Here is a 26,717-nt window from a genome sequence, read left to right as displayed (position 1 = left end):
TGGGTTTTTGGTCTGGATAAAAGGCTGCATGACTCCTACAACAAACCTTGCTAATGGATTTCTCTCACCATCAGCTTTTTCAATTTAGTTAAAATGTGTGATGTGCTGAAAATAGCAGTTTTATTTTAGGATTTAGAAGACTAGCTATTAAAGCAACAAAATGGGGTTTGGAGTTATATAGGTTAAAAAAATAGAACTTCGTTGGGGGGAGGGTTAAACAAACCCTTCTTCTAGAGTTCTAGAGCTTTCTTGGAAGATGGTACTGGAGGCAATAAGAGATGTCAGTTTACAGCAACTTCAACAATAACTGCAATTATTCAGATTCTCAGTCTCTTCTAGTATTCTTATGAAAATGCTTATACAGTTGGAAAGCACTGCTATCATAAAAAGATTCAATAGAGGCCTTCATATGAAAAGGACAGTACAGAATAATTTTCCAGAACATTTTCCTTCTGGGGTATTACATGACAATGCATCTGGAAAAAAAAGTTTGTTCGGGTTTGAGGTCCACATCCAAATCCTTATTGCCTTCTGGGTGAAGGTCTGTAATTTTAAGACCACAGTAAATGCACTCAACATGACTGTTAATTTAATGTTTGCTTAATAGTACATTCTTAAATTCTTTGTAAGGTTTTTAAGTAGGAAGACAGCATCTGCTATACGAGGTCAGATCATTAACTAATGATACTTCATATCCTGCCTTTAAAATTCTCCAACTAGTGCCCCAAAGGAAGTTAAAAGCACAAAACAAGAAGTTCTGTCAGTTGTACCTCACTATGAAATGCAGGTAGGAGGCAGCAAGAGTGGGACACGTTCTTTGTACGTGTCCAGTATAACTAGAAGAACACAGGGATGAGGCTTCATTACGTTCATTGGTTTGAGAAGTGTGAACTATATTTCACCACGACTACAAACCAACTTGACTGAAGTCTTAATTCTTTGACCTCATCCTAAAATATCATTTTTATGTATAAAAGAACAGTCTAGACCAACACATTAATACTATGTAATCAAGCCTACACTTCTTTCAGTCGGTTACCAACATGATCTTACAAGACAGTTAAAAACAGAAGGAAAATAGAAAGCAATGGCCTTTAAGAGCATTAAGATCTTCCTCCTCGAGAGACAGCTTGTGATGCAATAGAAAGTTACCCAATGTTGAGGTACAGTCTTGCCCACACTTGAAATTGAATTGATCCCCCTGAATTTTTAAAATACACAAAATACTAATTGCCTTGCACGAGGTAGATAGGACTGGTTATCTGACTAGCTCTCCGGATCTGGCTGGCTTGAACCAGGGTCTGTGCTTTCAGGGAAGATTGCTTGGGCTAGAAGTCTCATATCTAAAGGCAACTCTTCCATCCCAAGCACTCAGCTGATCTTAAATGAAGAACTGAAAACCGTCTTGCACAAGGCCTACTCTGCGCACAAATGTCCATCCTACCCTTTTTCTAAACCTCTTCACTTCCTGCTGTCTCTTTCTCAAGGTGATTTGACCAAAGTTGTTTGCAGCAGGTTCCAGCACCTCATGTTTTAAACATAAACTGCTTAACACGTTAGCGTGCTAAAATACATTTTCCTATTTTCATTCAAATCTTTCAACAGACACTCCAATTTCACTTCCAATACTGTTCCATTCGCAAAGCAGACTGAAATGAATAGCCACTCTGCAGAACACGTGGTGGCCAGGGAACGGAGGAGGAGCTCATGCAGATTGATTCCCCGGCTTCAGCATTCATTTCCTGGGGAGACCCGGCCAGTTTGCTGGCTTAACTTCTGTTTCACTTCCCTAATCGGTAGGAGAGAGGTAAAAGAGAACAGACTAGGAAAGAAATTAAGAGAATTTATAAAAAACAGACGTGCCAAAATTATGGGCAACACAGACCACTGGACATATAAATATATTTGTTGTATTTCAAGAGTTGAAGTTCTGGAAGATACATTCACACTTTTCTGTGATTTCCTTAGTTTTGTGTTAACTGATTCAAATGAGATGCATAAAGTAATTGTTATTTATGATGAGCAATATATACACTAGCGCTACATCTTAAATAGTTTGGTGCTTTGTTTGGGTTTTGTACTTTTTAAATCCTCAGGGATGGTTCTTCCTCCCCCCCCCGCTTTTATTTTCATTATATTTTACATTAATAACATAGCATCACTTTTTTTTTTTTTCAAGTCTCTAAGAAGGTAGAAATACAACTTCTCCCTGAATAGATCGAGTGATGAAAGACTGTCTATCAGATGGCACTGTTAAGGTGTCAGACTGTGCAGAGCAACTACGGAGATGCATAAATCACTCTCAATCTAGTTCTCTTTCTAGTTGGAGTCACAAATTTCTACACTCTGACAAGTTTTGTTTTCTTTTCCTATTCTAATGAATGTTCTAAGATAAGTTTTAGCTATGTATTATTATCTGATGGAAACTATTACTAAATGAAAATAATTCTAAAATAAATGTTAAAGATAGCACGTAATATGACCAAATGCACTTTTAAGCATAAAAAATAGTGCTACAAGCATAAATTCTATGGGATCTGTAGCTTTTACATCCTCACTCCAATAAGATTCCTCAATGTATTCCATAACTTAACCACTCTCTCTGGGTACATCTTCTTGCACTTCAGAGAGCCTAAAACAGAGCAGTATACAAAGGAATTCAAGGGAATTGAATTCAAAGGAATTCAAATGAATTCAATTTACTCCTCCCCTCAAATTCAGCTCTGATTCTTTCTAAGAAAACACATCAACAGATCAGAAGTGCGAGTCGTGTAAGTAACCTATTCTCATGCAGTAGTATGTTACAGAACAAAGACTTAGAAAGATCACAAAGAAAACATTAAAGGAAACAAAACCTATGATGTAAAACACAAGTAATCATTTTTCTCAGTTTCATTTTTAGCTAGGCTCTAAGATGTTTGTGTGCAGCCCTAAAGTCCAAACATATGAACTGGGTCAACAGCCGTGCAAGGATAACATTTCCACTGCTGGGGACAATACTAGGTTTGATGCAAGTCAAGACAGTCCTCAGATTAGCTTCTAAAGGATGCCCCTTGCAGGAATGATGTCAGGATCAACATTTGCCCCCTCCACATACTGAAAGGTATAAAACAAGAGTTTGTTCGTGATCTTTTTATCTCATTCCAGAACTATTTCTGTAGCTGCTTCTCAAACATCAATGTCAGTTTCAAATGGACATTCTTCTCAAATTCAGGATTCCAAACTAGTGGTGGTGATGTCATGGGGAGCAAGCCCGTCCTTAAAGAAACTGATTCCTAAGTGAAAAGCTTTCTAATCCTCCACGTGGACTTATAAACACTATTGCAACCAAGCACCCTGGCAAGAATATCACGGGGCAAACAAAACTTGAATGGGCTATATTAGAAGTAGTAACTATTCTCTAGAGCACAATCAGTTTGTGTCTACTTTTTCATGTCTGGAGTGACTGCCAATATTGCAAAGTCCTTCTGTATGCTTAAGAGGTAACCTTAAAAACACATATTACTATCGATACTTTGATAGAAAGTAATTTTTTTTTTATAGGTACTGATTAGATTAATATTTTGAGCTGAGCCAGGAGAAACAAAATGAAAGAGGTACTAATGAACCTAATAAAGGCATTCAGTCCTGAATGGTTGTTAATCTATGTAACTAACTTCAGGGAAGAAATGTTTGGTGTCGATAAAGTATTTCCTTAGTAAATTACTACTGGCTCCAGTGTAAGACATTTACAGTAAACACCAAGAGTCTGCAAGGCATCTGTTCTATTCACAGTGGAAGAAAGAACTTTACTCCATTAATAACTTTAAAAACATGCAATAACTAATTCATGATGGCAGTTCAAATCCTATCAGTGACCTTCATTATTTGACCAAGCTGAGTTCAAAGATAGAGCAATTTTAAAAACACTTGAAAGTTTAAAAGTGCACTTTAAATTATAATAAAGCTGTGTTCTTCTTTCTACTAAATGTAGAGAAGGAAAAAAACTCTGTAGCACTAAGCCATGTACAACAACCTTATTTTAAGAATACATGCACGATAAGAGTTAAAATGTGCATATAAAATCCTGTATGATCTCAGATTCCATTTGAGTGAAACTGTATGTTACATAGAGAGGGCATGTGTAATATATGTGTATGTATATATAATAAAATACTTGCTGGAATTTTAACATTTCACTTTACTGGAGATTTAGTGGGACTTCGCCTAAGGCAAGTTTTTAATAGCAATAATAAAAAAATACTTAATAGTACTTAGGGTAAATAATGTGTGGCCACTATGTTTTAAAAAAAATAATACCAAACATCTGTGCTAGATTTCCACATGATAAAATCACCATATTACCTACAGTTCTCCCAAAATTATAGAGGAAAAAAATGTTTGTTTTAAATTCTAGAAAAGACATGCGATAACCAATTTAAAACTAGAAGGCAGGCATCTTGTGTTTTATGACAGGAATGTATATTTAGTGATCTTCACGATACTTAATTCTGAACATAAGGATGCAATGGTATGACATCATGGCCTGAAGACAGACTTCCAAATTTTAACCTACTAACATGGAGACTGCCAGACCCAAGAATATCCTTTTGCACATGGGTACTTCCAAAAAAACCAGTTTGTTACCTACAGGACACATGATCTCCTTACCAAAGCAGACACCATATATCGTTTTCTTCCAGAAAATAACAATAAAAATCAGCTACCTTAAAAAAATATATATAAACATTTAGTTTCAAAGGAGTTCATATGCCCTACACGTCATGCTTCCAAGCTCCCTACAGCAAACTTCAGATCTGCTGGGAAAAATCAATCAATCAATCAAAAGCCATAAATATATGCTATAGGAACAGAGCTGGAGAGAAAGAGGATTTCACCCAAAGCCTTGGATTCTTACAGCAGCAAGGAAGTTCTTTGCTAAAATCCTCGAGTCAACAGATAGTTCCTGCCAATCTGACACAGATTCTGCTCAGCAAACCTAGTAAATTTTTAAGCTTTGACCAATGCATATCAGCATGTCATAAGCAGAAACTGCAGCGAACCCCTCTGTATACTTGCAGTGCTCCCCAAGAAAGATAACCTCTTTATTCTCATATAAATTCAGAGATTTTTTTTCCCAGGCCCTGAGAGTAACCCAGAGGGAACTCTGAAATATTTTATCTACTTTTCAAGCTCTACTTAGTTCTATTTCTTTTACTACTCTTGGAAGGTTATTCCAGAACTTGACTGCTATGCAAATTCCAAAAACTTCTCTGCTAGTTAAAGAACTCCTCCCACATACACTCTTATCATAGATTCAGTATCATTAATTCCTCGTGCAAGTCCTTTCAGGGCCCTGACTTTCAGACCTCACTAACTGGTGACCTTACTTATCAGTGAAAGTTCTGCATGAGCAGAGATTCACAAGGATCCACACCTTCACCAGAAAACTTTATTGAAATATATGATTGCGCCTTGCAAATTTTCCAGTGTTTCCAAGTTTTAGATGGGCTCCAGATACCATTGAGTCCTCATTTTCCACGTCAAACAAAATAAAAATGGGAAAGAAAAAAAAAAAAAGAAAAAAGAAAGCAAACATTTTACTGCATTTGAAGAATTCCTTTTCGCTACCATAGTAGCTGTAAGTTAAATATATAACAATTCATCCATAGGAAAGAAAATATTTTGTCAACATTCTGTAGATGTAAATAGCTGTTCTTAATCTTTAGCATTATACAAGAGTCAATAAGAGCTTTCTATGTTCTTGTACTAATTTTATTCATGTTTTGATATATCAGGCAAATTAGTATTTTTTTACCAGACTAGAAGTTCACATCAGGCTACACTGTTCTGAACTCCTAAGGAAACAGAGCTGTAGGTCCTGATTCCCCTTTACTGTGGGTAGCTTGTACTCAGTCTCCCTGAAACCATCGCCCTTCTCAGCAGGAAGCATCAGGATCTCTCTCCGAAAAAGACTCACGGCCTCGTTTCCCTGACATTGGTCATGTAAGCTGTTGGGATGTAGAAGGGCACATGGGCTTGACAGCAGGCCAAATTCCCTTCAGTTGTACTAATTCAATTGTCACAAATCCAGTCCCAGAATTCATCAGCAAGTAATGTGGGCAGCTGGTGCAGGAGGGCTTGGGCCCAAATCTGTCAAAGCACAGAACAGCCATCACCCCAGTTTTTTAATACGGCAACGTTATGCAACATATATCCCCCAAAATTGTATACCACACATGAAAATACATTAGAAATAAACAAAGGCTTCTGACTATGGAAGGCAAAACATTTTAAAACACTGATTTCAAATACAATGGGTATAAAACAAAAAAGTAGCATGCACCTTTGACTATTTAGTTTATAACAGTAAGAGGTGTTCATTCTCTCTTCAGTAGTTCTAATCATCTTGATTTGTCAAATATTGATTTGTCAAAATGCAATAATCCAGTATGTATGCAAAGAGCAACAAAGACAATAAGCCTCAAGTGACACTTTTCTTCCACAATCTCTTAGTCCTGCTGTGTGTTTATTTTTGATTTAAAACAAATGTATCTTTCTTTTTTTAAAAGAAACACTGAAAGCAGAAGATACTCAGACACTTGAAAATATATTTCTAAAACTGCAGCAAGCACTTTGGCAGTATCTTTTAAATGAACAAATAATGAGTTTTCCTTACCTCTCTAAGATGTATGTTTTCCTTCTCCTTTTGGTCTAATATCACTTCTAAATGATTAACCTGAGATTCAGCTTCTGCAATCCTTCGAGTTCTCTCATTGTCATCTTCCATTCCTTTAGATGGCAAACCTTTACTTTGCAACATTTCCAGAAGCTTTTTTATTGATTCATCTCTAGCATTTAGTGTTTGCTTTTGTGTTTCAATCCTAAGCTCCATTTCTTCTAGAGTTTTTCTTAATAGGAAAAGCTCTTTAGCTTGTCTGTCGTGTTCTGCTTGAAGTCTTCGAAAATTCTCCTCTGTGAGCTCAATGGTAAAATGCTCAGCCCCTCGGTTTCCACTTTCTTGCTGCAGAAGATGATTAAGGTCTCTCTGGGTTCTAAGCTCATCTTGAAGTGCCTGGATTGTCATTTGCAGATGCTGCAATAAAGGAAAAAAAAAAGAAATCAATTTATGATCCAAATGCGGGATTAGTCTTTGATTAAACTTTTGTCGTATGCTGTTACAAAAATTCATTAGAACCGAGGATGGAACTATAATAAATGACCTTATAAAAATAGCAAATGCATGTGACTATGTTTATAGTTATATTTTTTCAAGTGAAAAATGACAACACACACACAGTGTCAGCTACAGATAAAATGAAGAGCAAAGAAGGCAAAACAACAAACCCAAACACTAGGCAGTGACACATCCATTAGTACAGTCAAGATGTACCTATAAAGCTGGAAGACTCAGTATTCCATGTTTTCTAAATTACTTCATAGACTAAAGGTGGTTCTGCCCTGCAGGGTGCTCAGCAGTTGAGTTATGAAGTCAATCAAAGCACTCACTATAATTGAAGGGAGTTTGGCAGGGAGCAAGGGGAGGGAGGGCATTTGGTTGGTGTTGTTTTTTTCTTTTTGGCAACTAAAGCTATGAACATGTTTAGTAAACAGGATTACTGCATCTCTAACAAGCAAACAAAAATACACAATAAATACTGAATATTGAAAAAAATTGACTGCAAATAGTAGACAAACCTTTGTTCTCCTGGCATCCAAAAACTGAACAGCATGGTAAATGAAAAAATGAAGCAAAATCAACATAAAGGTCAGATGCAAGCAAAGGAGATTCAACAGAAAGAACTGAATTCAACAAAAAGTACCTTCAACAGAAAAGATAATTTTATTGAGTTATACAAAACAGCACCAACAACCTCACAATATACAAACCTAAGCTAAAGGCAGACTTCATTTAAATAGATGTGACAAAGAAAAGTGTCAAAAATAATTAATCCCACAACAAATAATATTCCTATTTCAACTTACTATTCTTTTACACTAAGCTTTTTCAAAACACAATAACTTGTCCTAAAATATTTGTATTACATCTGAGTACAGAGTGATAAATCTTGCAATCCTTAATCAATGTTTCAACCAAAATTGAAAATGATTTTTCCTATATTAAGACTGGAGTATAGATAATTATCCTAAATTATTAGAATATCATGTTGCTTGTCTGAAAATGTTTTTCTTATTTTTTCCTCTATTCACTGCCTACCCAGCATATTGAATATACAGAAATACGAGTTCCCCAATAGCCAAGTGTGCTCTGCCAGAAGACCCTTACATGTAGGAATTCTGTCAGTATGATTTAGTTGACTTAACGCACGGCACCAGACTTCTTGGCATTAATGAATATTCTTCAGCTCCTCACTCCAATAAAACAATTAATAATTCATTAACACATTAACTCAGTATGGGAGGCTTCTTTAGTTCATTTGATGCTACCTTCACATTTAGCACGATTTTATCTAGAGCTGCCAGTATGTAACAAAAACCTGAATTTAAGCTGAAAGAAAAATGTAAAACTTAAAATAAAATAACATTTTGAAATCATGTTTTTTATCAGTTATTTCAAATGGAGAAGAAGCATTACCTGTAGTGGAATTCTCTACTTTGAATCTGTTCTTTCATTAAATGACAATATTTTTATAAGTGTTGAGAGCTTACACCTCTTAATATTTGCATCTCATTAGACACACACTCAGTTAGGAGCATTCAAATGTAGGCTACTCACTTACTGCCCTGCTTTTACTAAATGGTAATGATACTTAATTCTTTCAATTTCTTCAAGTCTCAGCATCTTTTTAATTATTTATATAAAATCTCCCAATAAGCTTACTTTCAAAACTCCTCTCGATGTAGCAATTTTTAAACCTACTAATGTACAACTTATGACCCCGTTATGACAATTTTAGCACATAAATTCAGTGTATAAATGCAAATGAATCCAAAAAGTATGGAAATAATGTTCAATGATTACTATGAATGAGTGAATTAACAAAGCCAACAACAAGGCAATGACAGAGAGACAGATGCTGCAAAGTAAACAAAACCAAAAACATTTTTTTCAAGTCCTTTATCCCCGTATTAAGTCATATTTTTTGTCGATGACCTCCACCAGTCAACACAGTGGTTATGCAATGACTCCAAACTAAAGGAAATTTCACTTTAGAGAATACAGACATTCTGATCCAATTCCTTTGTAGCTTTGTAAAACTGATAGTTGGAATGGAATAAAATTTTTAGGTTAATAATTCTAGAAAAAAATAAACTTATAGTCATTTAAGCTACTCATAAATTGGCTTCAAGCTTGACAAACAGCCCCTTTGACGCGCTCCAAATGAGAGAAAAATAAATATTTTTGTTGGCTTTTTCAAATTGAATATTTCAGCTTTTAAACTTTTTCATATTTTTTAAGTAATTTAAAATTAAACTGAGCTAGATTTTTTTTTAAGTTAAATTTTTCCTTTTGATCAAACAAAATATAATTCAACATTTTAAAAGAAACTTCCCTTTTACTTAGTTTTCAGTTGGTCACCGTATCAGCTAGACTTTCAGCCCCGAGGCATTTATCTGAAGATTGAAGCTTATATCTTCCCATTTTTTCCAAAAGAAAAACTGCCTGAAGTAACATGCGCATAAAAACCTGAGGAAAGATCCCAGACTTTGCATAAGCATCGTGGAATAAATCCTCTGCACTCCAAAATTATTTCGCTACTAAGCAACAGAAATATTTAGTAGCTACTAGTATAGTCTAGAAATATTCACTAAAAGATATTTTTTCCTCCAATCTGAATGATTTAAAATAGGTCTTTCAAACAAGTTAGACAATACTTATTACTTGATGCTAAACACTATTTATAAATATTTTCCTGAAGTCAAGCAGTGTCTATACAATATCTAGAAGAATTTAGCTAAGCAAATAACTCATTTGTAAAATATTTAAAATACTTTAAAACAGAAACAAAAGCAAACTTAACATGCACATTGCTAACAGACAGCCCTTCTGAATGCAAACTCTAAAAGGCCAAAGTGTTAGATCAACCCACAAATGATGAGAACGCCCAACTCAAACAGCAATTCTGGCAAGACAAGCCAGTCACAGCCTCCCTCTGTCCCACAGCCACCTATGTACAGGGCTCTCACATTCTACCCACAAACATGTTTGCTGCTGAGGACAACACTAATTATGGATGCAAATACATGAAACTAACAGCCTCAACTGTGGCAGGCTGCTGCTGCTACCTTGACATAATCCATTTTTGTACCCCTCCAAGACTTAGAACTCTTTGAACATGATGGACCAGATTTAGACTTGTGCTGGCACAGCTTCCCATAGCAGCAGCTAGCTCGGAAAAGGCAAGAACACATGCTGTGAGGGTGGCAAGAAGCTGCATATTAATTGTAGCAGGGGAGGAATGTGGGAGTGCTGCGAATCTCTGTCACGCTGCTTCGATTACACAGACAGAACTTAGTGGGATTTAAAAAGACACACAAAATCTTTTTCTTTTTTTTTTTTTTTTTTTTTTTTCATATTTTCTATTAAAAACAGACCAGCTGACCAGAACTTACAGAATGATTTCCATGCCAATTTCCAGGGAATATATAAAAAGTTCTCTCAGAACTTCGGCAGCCTCTCCCTATAGCCCGGCTCCGAGAGGCAATCCATGGCACTGCCCAGGAGGTTCCCACAACTTTGTGAACTAGGCACAGTGCAGGTTTTCAAACTGACCCCCCCGAAATTGAAACAGAACTATAAAGGGAAGAGGAATTAATGGCCCCACCTGGCTTCCGGCTCATTCTGTACCCATGGAAGTTCCTCTGGTCTCTGCCACCTGGCTATTCACCAACAAATTGCCTGCAGAGAACTGCCCTGCCACAGCCCGCCTTGGGTCAGAGCACAGCAGCATTTCCAGAGCACCCCAAAGCCTTAGGTATGTGGTGAACATTGAAGGAGAAGGATACCATAAGGATATTGAAGTAAAATTATTAGTCCACCTATAGAAGTGCATGGTTTCTCCTATTTACACCACCACCCTGTCACCCAAAGCAAAGTACATGTTGAAGAGTGAAGTCTACTGTTGTTTAACAAAAAATGCCTGCTCCTAACTTGGAAGGGAACAACAAACCCTGTGTAAGGTCAAGTAAAAAAGGAATTGTAGCTGGGGCTGTCCTGAGTGGGAAGGCCAGCCTGAAGGGTTTGGGGCAGCAAGGAAGCAGTCACAGGTTTTCATCAAGGGCTGGATTTCAAGTGTACCATTCACAATTTGCTAGTGATTTCCTGTAACATTGCATAATCTAACAAGTTTATTCCTCAGACAGGAATCACTGATGTTTGGAAACGTCTGAGGGTGCTCTTTGCCAGCTTCTCCTCCAAATGATTCTGGCACTAGGGCTAAAGGGGGCAATGTCAACAACATCCAGTGCAGGTGGAACAGCTATTTCTGTAGCCATCCAGGATGAGTTGCTATTTTGGTGCTCCATCTAAAAAGAGCTACAGGTACCTTACTGGACTTGGGTGCTTTTCTTCACCTTAATCGCCCCTCTTCTCTCACCACCCCTCATTATTTTCCCAAAGGGAAGAAGGTGGAAAAGAGGAGGACACACTCTTGTCATGACAATGTAACGGGACTGTTTAAAAGTTGCAGTAGTACCAATAATGATCATCCAAATACCAGACTTCGCATTTAGCTCTGATACTAATAACGTACATGCTTTTAAAAAGCTCTTTGTAGTAACTATATAAATTAACACAAGGATTTTTGAGAACATGTATCTTTGCAGATTATTCTCAAGGCTTTGCTTGGCTTCTTACATTTTTAAAAGCCCCTTTCTCTCGGCCTTCTGGTTCTTATGATTACAGGCTACAGGATTTGGCCATTGAAGGGAATTTTATCAATAGGAGAAAACATACACATTAATTCAAATTTTCTTGGATAAAAGGATTGAGCAAAAGTTGTACTGAACTTTTGCTTTTGAAATATTGACTACTTTAAACAAAGTACAACATAACTGAATTTCCACTGATAAGTGTAAAACGTGCTATATCTGCACAAAGATAAGACTGTTTGGACGTTGGTTTAAGGTGGTTGGAAACCTGATAGCAGTATTTGATAAATATTAGAAATCCTACACTGAATAAATTATTTAACAAATGGTATTCAGCTAGCTTTCGGGGGGGGGAAGTAAGTTGGATTTTAGGGGCAAGGGGAACTTGAAAGATCTGAAATAAAAATCACTCACCACAGACAGCATTGGCTATGATGGAGAAATGTAGTGGAAGAAAGGAGAAAAAGATTTTAGGGCAAGAAATTTTGGATATGCGGTTAGTTTTTCTCCAAATTAACAAGTGATTTTTTGATACTTTACAGATGGATTGTAGCACAGTTGATATCTATAATGATGAAATATTTTTCTTTTGCAGAATTAACATTTTGCAGAATGGCAAAGTATAACCGTAATGACAGGACTACTTAAGCCAAACAGCAAAGCAAAGGAAATAAAAGAAAAATGACAACACAGCCCATAGCAAGCAAAGGAAAGGAGAAATAAATACTTACAGATTGTGCCTTAAGTGCAAACCTATTCTGAAATTTGCAATACTAAAACATTTTAGCCTACAGTTACCCCTTAGTTATACGTGGAGATGAGTTTTGTATAATAATCTCAAGTTCTTTGGTAATTCTTTCATTCCTGTCTAATTTTTCACAGAAGTATTTGCAGGAGATGACCAGAGAAGCTGACTGAATAGTCATGAAGCCTGATAGTTTAAGACAGATTAAATATAACATCTGTATGAAGAAATGCTGATGTCTAACGTACACGACAAGTATCCTTATTTAGCCCACAAGGTACAGTATTAAGGGCAAGCTTTATCAAATTTCACAAGAAACCAAATTTAAAAGCATGAAGAAAGAAAAACTAAGGAAAGCTAGTAAACAAAAATTTGCCCTTTTGAAATACATGGTACCAGCAAACTGCATTGTGCAGAAGTTGTCTCACGTTTGTCTCACCTCCAGAAATTTTAATGCTAAAAGTGCTTTTTTGTATGTGATCTGAATCTGTGATTCTTCAGACATTGCATCTTTCTTCTCCTTTGGTCTGTTTTTGTCAGTGGTGCGTCATTCAAGCAAAATTCTTGTTAATTGAACCTTCAGCGATATTTAACATTCCAGCATCCAAACATTCAATGGATGTGCAAATGCATAGGAGAATCAATTTCTTTATTTATATTGATGAGGAAAATATCTCCGATTCTCTTATTGTTTTTCTCTCACAGAAGAAACTGCAGATTTGCATGGTTGCCTTCAACAATGTTTAGGTATATTTGCAAGCCTAATACTCATACTTGTTTCAGTAATATGACTAAAGTTAACATACAAATTGGTTTAGATGCAGTTCATAAAAACATTTAAGTAGTTTGTCACATTTCTATGATTGAGCCTCACACGCTGAAGACTGAAAGTGGAGCAGTGTGTTACAGAAGAAATAATGAAAGATAATTTAGAAAATAAAAGAACAGTCAATAGTATAATTTGCTGTTATGGCTGCTTGAGAAGAAATTAGGTTTAGCAATAATCACAGTGGTGCCAGAAATTAAAACCAAAAACATGCATTGAGAATATTCACTTGAAAGGCAGGAGTGAAATTAGAATTGGACTTTTACAGGGAGTTGAGTCTATTCTTTTTTCCTGTGGTCCTGTACAACTGAAATGCACCTATCTGAAAATCTGGGTAATGTACTTGCCTTCTTTCTGATACAGCCATTAAATTATATTCACTAATACAGGAATACAGGTTCAATACAAACAGATTGCACAAACTTCACTTAATGGGGCATAGTAAGTCAAGAATTCATTGTCTTTTGACTCGCAGCTTTAAAAAAAAAAAAAAAATATATATATATATATATATAAGCCAAAAATCATTTGGCAAGTAACTAACTTCCTCTCTCTAGTTTTCCAGTGGAACTCATTGTCCAGCTTGCTAACTCACTCAAAAAAAGAGCACAGAAAACATCTTGGATGCTAAAAAGGACCACTACTTCCTTATTTCTCAAGAAGAGCTACATTAAAGGACCTTTTTCAGGCACTGAGTCAAGAAATCACTTACAAAGGAAAAGTTTTGATAATAAACAAGCTCACGTTGCAAAAAACTAAAAAACCTGTGTTACTTGATCTTCAGTTCCTGCTTTTATCTGCCTGATCTTTTGCTATTAAGTTTAGGGGCTTCTGGCAGAATGCTTACTGTTACCTATGAAAAAATAAAAAGAATCTTTTTCCTAGTTAAAATCAAGTGAACTGGGCTCCCTCTCCTTATTTTGCAATCTGTCTCCATAGCAGTAAATATTTCACTTCTAAAACAAACAAAGAAAAAAACCCATGTCCTGAGGGCAGGAATCTCTGTGGCTGCAGCACAGGTTCTACTAAAGTTATTTAAGAGAAAAAGGCATAGAAAAAAATATTTACATGTCTAATTAATGGGTGTTTCCAACAATATGGTCATAACAGACTGAAATAGAGGTGGTTGCCATTGTCAGTATGTAGTAATGGACAAAACATTGAGTGATGTGATGTGAGTTACATTACATCTGACGAATAAGTTCTGTAATATACAGCATGTTTGTTTTTCAGGTTATTAATGCAATACATACTGTAAATCAATATTCTGCATACAATAACTGACCAAAAAAATACAGGGAAATGCAACAGCCTGCTATAGGTTGTCGATTCCTCAAAAACAGATTCCAGTAACTTACACCAGGTTGAAAGTCAGAACAAAAACACAGACTGCAAGAGCATAAAGACTAGTCAAAGTCTCAGCACTCAAATGCAAACACATTTTTAATGTGTGTGTGAAATTTATGCTTAAAGTTTCTAGGTAGGAAACTTTCATTGACATAAAAGACAAACGCATCATAACAGAAAGCTGTAGGAAACAGGGCACCTTAACATCACGTACAACCTTCCTATCTTCTCTACCTTTTGATTTGGAAACTTTCTAACTCCTTATTGTTAATGCACACATTAGAAAAATCATATGAATATAAGTTATTCACATGACAATTTCAATTTCAAGCTCAGCTTCTGGTAAGCTAGAAATAAAAATATTTGTTTTTAACAAAAGCAATAAATCAGGTTCCAATTTCAACCCCTCACTGCTATTTTCTCTATCAGGAATAGTACTGAGAGTAGATTAACCATAATACTTAATCAAATCCCACTGAAACAATTTGAAAAGGAGATTTAGTACTGTGTGTTCTGCTACAGTTAAGGGGAAAAAATAAAAAATCCATATACAGATTTTGAGTAGCTCCAATCAAAACAGTTTTCAGTCGATCCAACAGAGAAAAATGATGCATCACAAGGGAAGACAATCATCTGGAAAGACATCTTGTCCTGAGTTACTGAAGAAGCGCAGATCAGCAGGAATGTGAAATCATTAAGGAGACAACACTTTAGGTTCAACAGGTCTATGCAGTTCACAAAAGTAGGCTTTCAGAAGTCAGAAGAGTGATTTTGCAATTAGCTTTGTTAAATCTATAGTCTTGTCAGATTTATTAGCATGGTTCTCTCATTTATGGCCTAAACGAATCCAGTACATTCCTAACTAGAGACCTGCACTTGCGAGATTTGGCCACAAGATGGCAAAAAGAGCACACTTACGGGTTATGGCAGAGCGCGACTGACGAGCACGAAAACACGAAGGAAAACGATAGCGATTGTTCCTAACAGAAAAAACAACACCAATAATTTGCCGTTATATAAGAATACAAAGCTGTAAGTATGGCAAAATAAAATTAACAGTCTAACCAAGTCTTCTTTTCTTGAAGGAGAAAGGAATTTTCCCCCCATAATTCAAGAGTAGATGACTGGGGGAGGGTACGTATGCATGCATGCAAGCGGATTCCCGCAGTACTGTTCAAACTCACATCAGAGCATCACTATTCTGGAACTTTGCTTTAGGTTTAAAGCATTTAATGCATAGGCTGAGGCACCTTCACTAATATAATATAACTACTACTTTCCCCTCAAAACCATGATTCATAAGGTTTTCAGCGAAAGAATGTGGTTGTTTTTTTTTCATCCCCATGGAAATTTTTTAAGACCCGCCAATTGCTGACCTACAGTTAGCACTTACCAACTAATCAAGCTAACCCTGGCTCTTTGTTCCACGTTCTGATCCAGAACCACAATATTTGTCAGCTACAAATTTTCTCACTCCCCTGGTTATTCTACCGCTGGGCAGTCCATGCTGAGTGTGAGCAGACTGTTAACACTGCAAACACCAACAGTCAGATGCATGGTTTATCCTTGTATGTTTAATATGGGACAGCATTCGGTCTGAAGTAAGAATGGCAAATAAAACACAGCCACATACATCAAAAAACAATTATATCCGTCTTTTCCTAATCATCATTCAATATACAGTACTGCACAAATGACTACCTAATTAAAAGCCAATTAAATATGCAGGAATTTAAGTCCTAAGCACTACTGACTTACAGTATTTAAACATGGCTATAAGACTTGTTGCGTGTATCTGCAGGAAAAAAATACCAAATTAATGCTATGATTTTTGAAACTAGTCCACAAGAAGAAAATTTACTGCTAAGACTACAGATCTCATATTAAACCACTACAGGGGGCCATCTGAAGGCAGTAATACCCAGTTTTAAACTACCAAAAGATAATTTACAGCTATGATTTTTTTAATTATCTTTTCTCTCATTGTATGTTGGTGGATTATTTTTACCTCAAGTCTTAATTACTAGAATGCTGGAATATTATTGTATCCTTATGTCTTCTATCTGGTAGTGGTTCAAACACATGAAGTCCCTGGAAGCCTCCAGGGAGCCACTCAGTGCCAACTGCAATTAAACAAAGAGGTACTAAGGGACATTTGGGGCCAACTGCATTCCACAGAGCTGAATTTTCAATTGATAGCACTAACTTTTCTGCCAACAGTCTCCTGTATCGTACTTCTTCCTTGTTTCTCAAACAGCTCTCGTATCCAAGTATGCATGCTGCGAGACTATTCTATTTATATATCTACAACAAAACAAAGGAATTGTTAAAGTTCTGCAATGACTTTTCAGCTGGAAAGCAAAACAAAATGTGATTAAGGCAAGAAAATGTAAGTGACTTCAGAATCAGGGCTGCGCCTCATTTTCACAAAAAGCAACACAAGCTGTACTTGTAGTGCAGAGCACTACTATTGGTCCCACACCACAGATAAGAACATCGCAAAATCCGTGGGATGGGTAAGGCATTTAGAGCCACCTTAAAGTACCAAAAGCTTATTCAGCAAAAGATTTATTTACTATAACTGCCATATTTTTCCCCTCAATCACATGTTTACACATCTGTTGGCTATGTACTGCAAACCCACTGCAGTTTAAGTACAGATTTGTGATCGGAATGAGTATCCCCATGAACATATCCTCCCCTAATCCCCGGTTTTTCTACTGTATGTTTAGAGACGATTTGTTCTATACTGTATAATAGGAGGTGACTATATAAAATCAATACATGTCATCCGGAACTCTCTACGCAGCCTGCTCAGTTTCCATCAATAATTTAATTAAAAATATGGGCTCTTTCAACTATTTTCTTTTTAAGAAATGATGTAATCTTGTATCTTTCTACTTTTTTAATTCATGCTCAGATCCATCTTTATCTGGGTTGTTTTATCTTACTCATGGGCAGCATAGAGGAGATGGAGCATATTAACCACGTGAAATTCCTTTACAGCTCTCTATTCTGCTCATTTACATCTGATTCCTCCCCTTTCTTCCCTTGTCCATGTTTTCTCTATACATTTGCCACAAAATGTCACTCATACCTGTTTTATTTTCCTCAATACAGATTTTCCATTGCAGCTTTCCTTTGGCTCTAGCATTTTCCAAGTAGTGTTATAACCGGAGTAGGACTCACATGGTAGCAAAACCTTGGGCAAGATTATCTGTTTCTGGGGGCAGAGGGGCTACTTCCAAGTTCACACTGACAAGACGACTATTAAAAAAATAAATAAAAAATAAAACCAAAACCAACGTAAGCAGAACAAACAATTTTCCATCATCATGAAATTATAATATATATATATATAGCCATATTGGAGGCAATTTAAATGTACAATAAATGTCATCTGACAGGCAGAATATACTGCATAATGCATCCCAGTGTACGTAGAAAGTCTTGCACAGTCTGAAGGATGAAGGCACATATTATTCAGTATTGAAAGAAATATCACTAAATTCACTTTGGAAAAGCCCTTAAGTGATGGGATGCATTGTCATTGCTTTGCAGTGCACCACCGTAGACATGTAACAATATCGCAGCATGGGGACGTAAAACCACGCCTGTTTCAGGGCATAACCTCTAGAGGGAGAAACTCCACTGAGACCATTAGGCTGAAAGCAGAGACAGAGTCTTCTCTACTGCACTACACACGCTTTTAACTTCATTTCTGAGATAAAACAGAATAACTGTTTAAAAGTGAACTAAACTTTATGACCGAATGCACTCAAACTACCAACTTTCATTACAAGAATATTTGATTTAAATAGAGTTTCACGATCCTTCACTAAGTTTGCTTTGGGGCGTTGCAAAGATATTCAAGTTATAATGTTTATACTGCATGTGTTCCAGGTGTGCACTGGCAATCCTTATTTAGTGAGACAGGTGTGCCCTTGCAAAACAGTACTTGAAGAAAAGAGAACGTTTTTCTTCTTTTGATGGATTACAGTGAATGTTTTGTGAGTTCCATTTTACAACACTGATAACTTTTAATCCCAACTTTCATAAAAGACTGAAAATCGACTAGCAAACTCATAATGCACACATTGCTGCAGTTATTTAACATCTCTCAAAAGCCAGACTACCTACGTTTTAATTAAAGTGTTTTCAGCACCACTTTCAATCGCATTTTTATATTGTTTAGCAATAGTAAATTATTCCTATATCAGACATCATTCAGACTCCAAGTTAGAATTTATGGGGAGCTCTAGGAAAAAAAAACACACTTTTTTTCAGCACAAATGACTTGCATAATAAACTGGCAAAATAAAGACACTATTGAAAATATAAATGAAAATAATCAAAGGTAAGTTTCCATATAAGGGTTAAGGGATATACATTCCTATATAATGGCTGAGACAAAGCTTAATATTGCTCCTGCACAGGTATCTGCTGATCCTTAAGTGCAAAGGAGCTGGAAGTCAACTGAAATTACAAGCACTCTTCTTCCCCTTAACAGCCCCATAGCCTATACAGTGATAAAAAGAAGAGCACTGACAATGAAAGATGAGCACATTAGCCCTTTTCCCCATATTGCAAACTAGTCTTTATAATATAATGTCTTCTTTTAGCTCAGCTGCCAGCATTCCTTAGCATTCTCAATTCAAATCCATAAAAGCTGATTCCAAGCCCTCCATTTGAAATTCCTTCTATAATAACCGAGAGAATCACCGCTCTACAAAGTGAATCTCACAGCATGTTCCTGGTGGCAGAAGTAATATGCTTCACTGTTCTGGAACAGAATCATATGCACTGATTGAAATGTTAGAAATATTAACTGTTCTTTGCAATCAACTGCCAGAAGCAATAACAACCCTGCAGCGGGTTACTGGACTCACAGACACCTATCTCAATGTCCTTAACATCTGAACAGAGTTGGATTCTAGAAAATGATGCACTGTAGTTCTCAAATGTAGCACCACCTAACCACACTAAGAATCGGACGCAGTCTGGCTCTGATATACTCTGATACTGTGCAGATGGGATCACTAACGGCAGCGAAGTGTTAATCACAAGGTAACTACTATCCATTACACCACATGCTACAGCTCCTATCATTTCCTTCTCTATCTGTAAAGAAGTAAATGCATTTATGCCACCTTCCAACAGTTGTACAGCTATGGGGATGCTCCTCGAGGTGCAAAACTGTGCCAGAAATCTCTAGATTAAACAGTTATGCTACTAAGATGACCAAAAAGCCCATCCAAAGGAAGTTTTAGAGGACACAATCTACCATGAGTGAGAACTTGCATCAGTCACTACAAATCAAAAATAAATCTGCACCTTAAATTATTTAACATGGTGCAAGGGAACAATCCTTCTGAAGGAAACTGCAGTTTTTTTTCAACTGAAAAATCAAAAAAGCGTTCTTTTAATTCTGTTAGTATTGTCTAATTCTCTTTACAGTCAGGATTTTATTAGCCCAAGAAAGCAAGCTTGTACATATTCCTAATTTTAAAACCGAAACAACAGAAGAGTTAGATAACTAAACAATCCAATTAGCTGACACGTTTTATTAGAGATGCATAGAAAAAACAATGTTAAAAAAGTGACATTGCTCTTTTGTGCTTTGGAGTAGACTGATCTAAATTTTCCACCTGTGGATCAAGCTGCTGCTGAAACCATCAAACAGACTGATGATCACAGGCTGATTTATTTATTTCCAATTGGATCTATGGAGAAAAGATAAAGTTGCTGGAAACAAGAGTAAGCTGTATTATGCACATTTGTTAGAAGGTGTTTCTACACAGGAAAAAATGAATTAGGACCTGTTCTTCAGGGATGATGCCACTTAGTGGTATGGAACCGTCAACTAATAAGGGTGAGGTGCAAAAATCAGAACAGCCAGTGTGTTCAAAGAGAAGAAAAGGACTCGGCATGAAAAAGCATGATCAAAGAATTGAGGAAAGAGAAGTCATAGAAGTCAAAATAAAATGGAGTGTAAAAGGCGTTACACTACCTTTTATCTCTAACAGGAACACTTGCCAGAATGTTGGCAGTGAAAACTGCATTGCAGGCTTTATTATTTTTTTGCTCCATCTGATCAATTCCTGTAGCTGCTAGAGATGTTAAATGATCACAGAAGGGAACAGAGGAAGTCAATGAAACGCTGTCCTTTTGTCAAGCCTTAAATCATTATCTCCAACAAAACAGGACATAATTCTACAATTCTTTGACTTCTTTTCCTGCTTTATTCTACTATTTCCTACTTTATTCTACTATTTTATATAGTCCCTCTGCGTTATCATTAATTTACCCTACTCAAATTAAAAAAAAAAAAAAAAAGATTACAGTTTTAAAACCCTAGTTTTACTTACATGGCACTGGCCTCATTCACATCTCCATTGGTGAACCAAAGAACTGCAGCTCTAAGGCTTATTTCACACAATTTTTATAACGGTACTCATATTTCAAAATTCAGTGGAATAACGAACCACTTGCTACCACCTCCAACAAAAATTGCACCTTCTTAGTACTCAGGCCCTATTAAAGGTGCCCCATGGATTCTTTTCTTCTCTCCAAACTGTCTTCTTATGGAAATAACTTGAGCAGCTTCCACGATTCGTCTGTCACACAGACTCTTTAACGCTCCTGACTGCATTGGTAACTCAAGTTCAGTTTTGGAAATTGATTTTTGTCTGCTCCGAGAAAGCAAAGTCTCAGCCACTTTTACTCAAACTCTAGGAAAAAAGTCTCTATAGAAAAGTGTACCTCCAAACAGTGCTCTCATTTCTCCTGCCACAACCCTTAGTAACACGTTATATATTTTAGCTTTTCTTTTTCCTTTGACAAACACTCTAGAAGAGCCCATAACAATCCTAAGCATTACCAATACCCAATATGAATCATATCTAGGTATGATGATGTGAATAACCACTCCATTTTCCTATTTGTTCTAAAAACTGTTCGTTAAAACGAATACTCACTGAAAAAGCAAATTCCAGGCAATGTCTTAAGCACTTTTTAAAAGAATTGATTACATATAAAAGTAAAGGGTGACCATTCCGAAACACACACCTTCTCTCTGTAAGTATACACATGTATATATGAAAGTTGTTAGTCCTCATAAAACGTGAACATGCATTTATGTTAGCTGCACTCTTTTCCATCTCGCAGGCTATTGAAGTCCTAGAAGCTGCCTATATGCTACAGTGCAATCTATTCAGATTTCTTGTATTTGCATGAGGAAGAACTGGAAGTCGTTTCCAAGACAAAATAAAAGGATAGCCACATAGCCCACTGGTCAAAAAAATTCCCTTGGAAAGAGTAACATGAGGTGCTGTCACCACTGTAGGGCTCTGCTGGTTCTCTTCAATAGCAAAGAGAAAGAAAAACAACCCTCTTAAAGAAAACAAGTATTTTTGCAGCTTTCACACCCACATCAAGTTCATGCTTTGTTGTCTATGAGCTTACAGCTCTCTTTAGACCTTTTTCCTCTGTAAAAAGTAAAAACTGCCAAATACAATAATAAAATGATCAATGAAGAATTTTTCCAAGCAATTATTCCTCTGATTAATCCATATTCTATTTTTCACAAGAAACAAGGGTGGAGGTGGGGAAGACATAGCAGAAAACCTTACATTTGTGTAGTCCTAAATTCTAATTAGTTGATACTTTTCTTGCTTTAAGACCTTCACCTCCACACCCCTTCCCGTTCAGTGCCACAGGCGGTTTAATTGAGCTAGATCATAGAAGATGAATTCCAGGAATGCTGAAATGCAAAATATCCTGACCTCCGTGGAGAGTAACAGCAAGTGTTTACCTGCCAAGTGAAAAGTCTTTGGCCAGCTGCTTGATTTATTCTTAATTATCACTAAATAGAATAAAGGAGAAAATTGCTCCAGACACTTCAGAAACCAAAGAAAAAAATGATTAATTTGATACTTGGTAATCGAACGGATATTACGTTAATATTTTTCTGTAGAATATTTTATCATCTCTTTTCCTTTTAATATAAAAAAGCAATAGTCTGTAAAGAAAAAGCATCAGTCATTATAAGCTCAGGGAAACAAGCTGACAATTTTTCACTAGAGTAGTCTGACACAATAATACCCAAGACATCTCTGGAATCTGGTGTTAAAATTTGGAGCTCTGTTCAGCTAAATTCGTTAAGTCTAACCTAGAATTTAAGAACAAACCACCATAATCAAACAGCTCTACTCCTAATTCTTTTGCGGCTTCATTTGTGTGTTCTTCTACATCAAATCCATTTTTAAAAGGTTGCTCAGAACAAAACAGTGCTGGAAGTGACCCCAGTGACCAAAGTTTGATAGCTACATACCTACCTACTGAAGAAAGCATGTGTAGTTTTCATTAGGTTAGAATTTGATTGTATGAGATTAAATCAGAAAGCTATGTTATTACTGATGCACAGATGTGCTTTTCCTGGACCCCAAACCTGATTCACTGCCAGCATCTGACAAAACTATTCAAAAAATAAATCAATGCACTGTTGCTGGCTATAAATATCACCCAAATATAACATACTTTAAACAGGCAGTGTTCACATTTTTTTTCAGTAGAAGTAATGTGAACATTTGCAATAGCTTAAGCCAGTTAGACTGTTCAGAACACTGATGTTTTTGCTGGCATAAGACATTTGGGTTTTTGCTCCTATATTTACATGAAATAAAAAAAGAAACAAAGTGTGCTTATTTATAAAGTTGCAGAAAGAGAAGGCATTTTTAGTCTTTGTTTTTAAATTTAACAGTTCCTCTGAACAGGATATTGTTTCTTGATTCAAAGTCATAAAATAAATCTGAGCCACTTCTGGTGCTTTATATCTGTTGCCTTGGATTGTAAGTGTTTTGTCAGATAACTTGTACCCACTTAAACAATGCTTTCTCCATAAAGGTCAAAGTCATCCTGACCAGATGGTATACCTCAACATTTTTATTTTCCCTAATAAAAACCTAACTTTATTGAATCTGATGTATTTTTCCCTGAAATATTCTGTAACTGATCTACTTGCCAATGTTGCTATTAAACATATTTGATAAATGCAACTCTTGGTTAGAGATCAGAATATATACGTATTATCCTTTTGCTGTTTGAACAGCTTTGATGAAGTGAGTTAATACAATCTACTTATGAACAAGAGTATCTTCTGTAAGTTTGCTGACAGTAAATTTAGCTTCATTGTGAGCATGATTCCAGATAGAGATGTCCTTCTGGCACTTTTCCATCTTAATTTGGAGACAGAAATCCCTGGTTGAGAGAACCAGAATGAAAGAATGTCTGGAGCACAAACTAATGGACAAACCCAGAAGATGTCACCATTCATTGATGACCTTATGTTATTTATGACTATGATCACTCTGTTCTTTAAGATCACCAAGAGGTATGGAACACAGTCCACACAGGTGATTCATCTTTTCAACTTACACACAGGGAGGGGTAACTGCAGTTTAAATATAGCTCAAATACAATTTAAATGTCTTCTTTTTATGTGCTTTTATAGAAAGGGTTCTGACTGTATCATCTGGTGATAAAACTACTTATATATTATCCAATGAAAGAAAAGGACCTTTGAAACCCCATTTGAATGAGGGCAAAAAACAGTAGGGCTCATCAGTCAGACACTACAGGATGTTTTTGTACTGGATTCAAAAACTGACCTGCACTGGATGCTCAGGAAAGCCTTTAAGAGGCATAGGCTGAGCAGGGTACAGTTTCCAGTCATCTTCAGCTCAAGGAGTTCTAGATCTATGTGCTTAACAGTCCTTGAAAGATTTTTTTTATAAATCTAATGACTTTTTGCATTTGTGGCAAAGTCCTGCAGCAGTGAACTACCAGCTTCATTCCAAGCCTTTTGTTTAAAAACATTTTACTAACACTGAACATGCTTCCTTCATTTGGTATTTCTTGATTATCATTTTAGGAGCAGTACCAGTTATTCCTAACGTTATTTTTTTTTAAATACTGCTCAGACTCTTTCAGACTTCTACTATATCCCACTTCTGTGATCTCTTTTCCACCTTTAGTAGACCTATTTAGTTTTACTCTTATAGAAGCCTTTTGATATTTTTGTTCAACTTTCCTTCCTTTCTCAGTTGTACCTTCTCTAATTCTACCATATCCTTTTTGAGATGAAGGACATCTGAACTTGCACAGAATTCAGGACATAAGCTAAGCTACCAAGCAGTGTCACTATAATGTTCCATAGCTTGCTTGTCATTCCTTTCCCAATTATCTCTATTCATCAGTGAAATTTCTTTGACTGTTCTGAGCATGAGAACTTTTTTCTTTTTTTAAGAAATTCTGTGATAACCCCAAGACCTCTTTTTAATGTGCAAATAATCCAGAGACCATCATTATCTATGTACATTTAGGATTAGTTCTCTCTCCTTCAGATGCATCACTTCAGTGTTGAACTTGATTTGCAGTTTTATCACACATTCATTCAATATCCTCTGCAACTCTTCTGTCCATACTCACTGTCATTATCCTCATTAAGAACATCAGCAGAAGCTGACACCGTCCTACATACCCCCTTTTTCAAGTAATTAATGAGTATGTTCAACAGAGGAGATACCTTTACCTTACTCTAAGTGAGCTCCCTGATTCCTTGCAGCCAGTTATTCCATAAGAGTTAATCTACAAGTGATTAATGTACGTGACGGAAACTCTTGTTTCATGTCAGATTAGTTGAGAGCCTCTGATAAGTGACATTGGAAAAGCTTTAAAAAATCCACGCCAATACTGGTGTGCATTAAACACATCATAGCTAGTGGGTCAAAAAAGGTGATTCTCCCACTAGATTTAGTATTGCTGCGACCTGACCTTGAATACTGTGTGCAGTTCTGGGATTCACAACATAAAAAGGGTGTTAAGGTGCTTGACAGTGTCCAGAGGAGGGCAAGAACGCTGGTAAAAGGGCTGGAAGGCCACTTGGGTTGTATAGTCTGGAGAATGGAGAAAATAAGGCTCCGAGGCAGCCTCTTTGCTCTCCGCAGCTTCCTGAGGAGGGGAAGCAGAGGGAGAGGTGCCGGTCTCTCCTCCCTGGGAACCAATGGCAGTTCGTGGTGGAACAGAACAAAGCTGCGTCGGGGAAGGTTCAGACTGGACATTAGGAAAAACTTCCTTCACCAGGAGGGTGGTCAGACACTGGAATAGGCTTCCTACATGGGTGGCTGATGGCCCAGGCCAGTCAGTGTTCAAGAGGTGTTTGGATAATGTCCTCACTAATCTGCTTTAACTTTTGAGTAGCCCTGAAGAGGTCAGGTAGTTGAAAGGGACCTAAAAAGGTCATCAAGTCCAACTGAACTATCCTATTCTATGCCATCATTATGCAGGTAATCAGTGACTCCTTAGTATACCCAAACACAAGAGTGATTCAATAATATGAGACAAATAAGCATGAGCTAATTTATTTCTAACAGGTTTGGGCTCTAATGACTCCCCTCTAGTGTAGGAGAGTATAGTTACCCCTACACTCAACCTGATGGAACAATAGTTGTTAGCTTATTAAGTTACTCACAGTTTCCCATATTTAGTAGAATTTTTGCCATGGAACATTTTTCATATTGTAACATGAAAAAAAAATGTTTCTAAATCTCTCTCAACCATTGGTTTCAAAATTTAGTATAACAGTGACCCCTGAAGATGATGCCAAGAATTTACAATGTGTTGGCTCACCACAACAGGTAATCCTCCATGTCTCCAGCATGAGAAATGAGACAGTTTCTTTTGACCACGTTATAATAATTTGCAATGCTCAGGCTGCTACAGAAACAGCGAATAACTTGTTGTTAAAGACAACTTTTTACAATATGTAGATGTTTTTGTCAACCCTTCTGCCACCTACAATTTACTGAGTTCAACAGCAGTCTATTTTCATATGTGACACCTAAGAACTAGACCTAGCTTAAACTCCTTTGCCCAGCTACTCCCACAAGCAAACCCCAATTTTAATGGGGATGTCTCAGTGATGTCACA

General features: G+C 36.6%; 1 protein-coding gene across 31 annotated transcripts in view; it reads right to left on the bottom strand.

Annotated features, from left to right (window-relative positions):
- ERC2 (ELKS/RAB6-interacting/CAST family member 2) overlaps nucleotides 1-26,717 on the bottom strand; it is a 525,223-nt gene that overhangs the window by 439,572 nt on the left and 58,934 nt on the right. For 21 of the 31 annotated variants that reach the window (XR_014571289.1, XR_014571290.1, XR_014571291.1 and 18 more), the window contains 2 exons: nucleotides 7,678-7,701; nucleotides 6,659-7,075 (listed from right to left, as the gene is read on the bottom strand). Coding sequence is in view for 24 of the 31 variants with exons in the window: in XM_083795056.1 (XP_083651182.1) it covers nucleotides 6,659-7,075; nucleotides 7,678-7,701 (441 nt within the window). In the remaining 7 variants the exon portion in view is untranslated. Of the gene's footprint in view, nucleotides 1-6,658; nucleotides 7,076-7,677; nucleotides 7,702-15,647; nucleotides 15,710-16,935; nucleotides 17,034-17,826; nucleotides 17,997-26,717 lie in introns of those variants that run through there. The other 10 variants (XR_014571294.1, XR_014571295.1, XM_083795044.1 and 7 more) reach the window with 2 other exon arrangements.

The sequence above is a fragment of the Anser anser genome (genome assembly GCF_964211835.1).
Source record: "Anser anser genome assembly, chromosome: 12".
Classification (NCBI taxonomy): domain Eukaryota; kingdom Metazoa; phylum Chordata; class Aves; order Anseriformes; family Anatidae; genus Anser; species Anser anser.
This window is presented reverse-complemented; position numbering and strand designations above follow the sequence as displayed.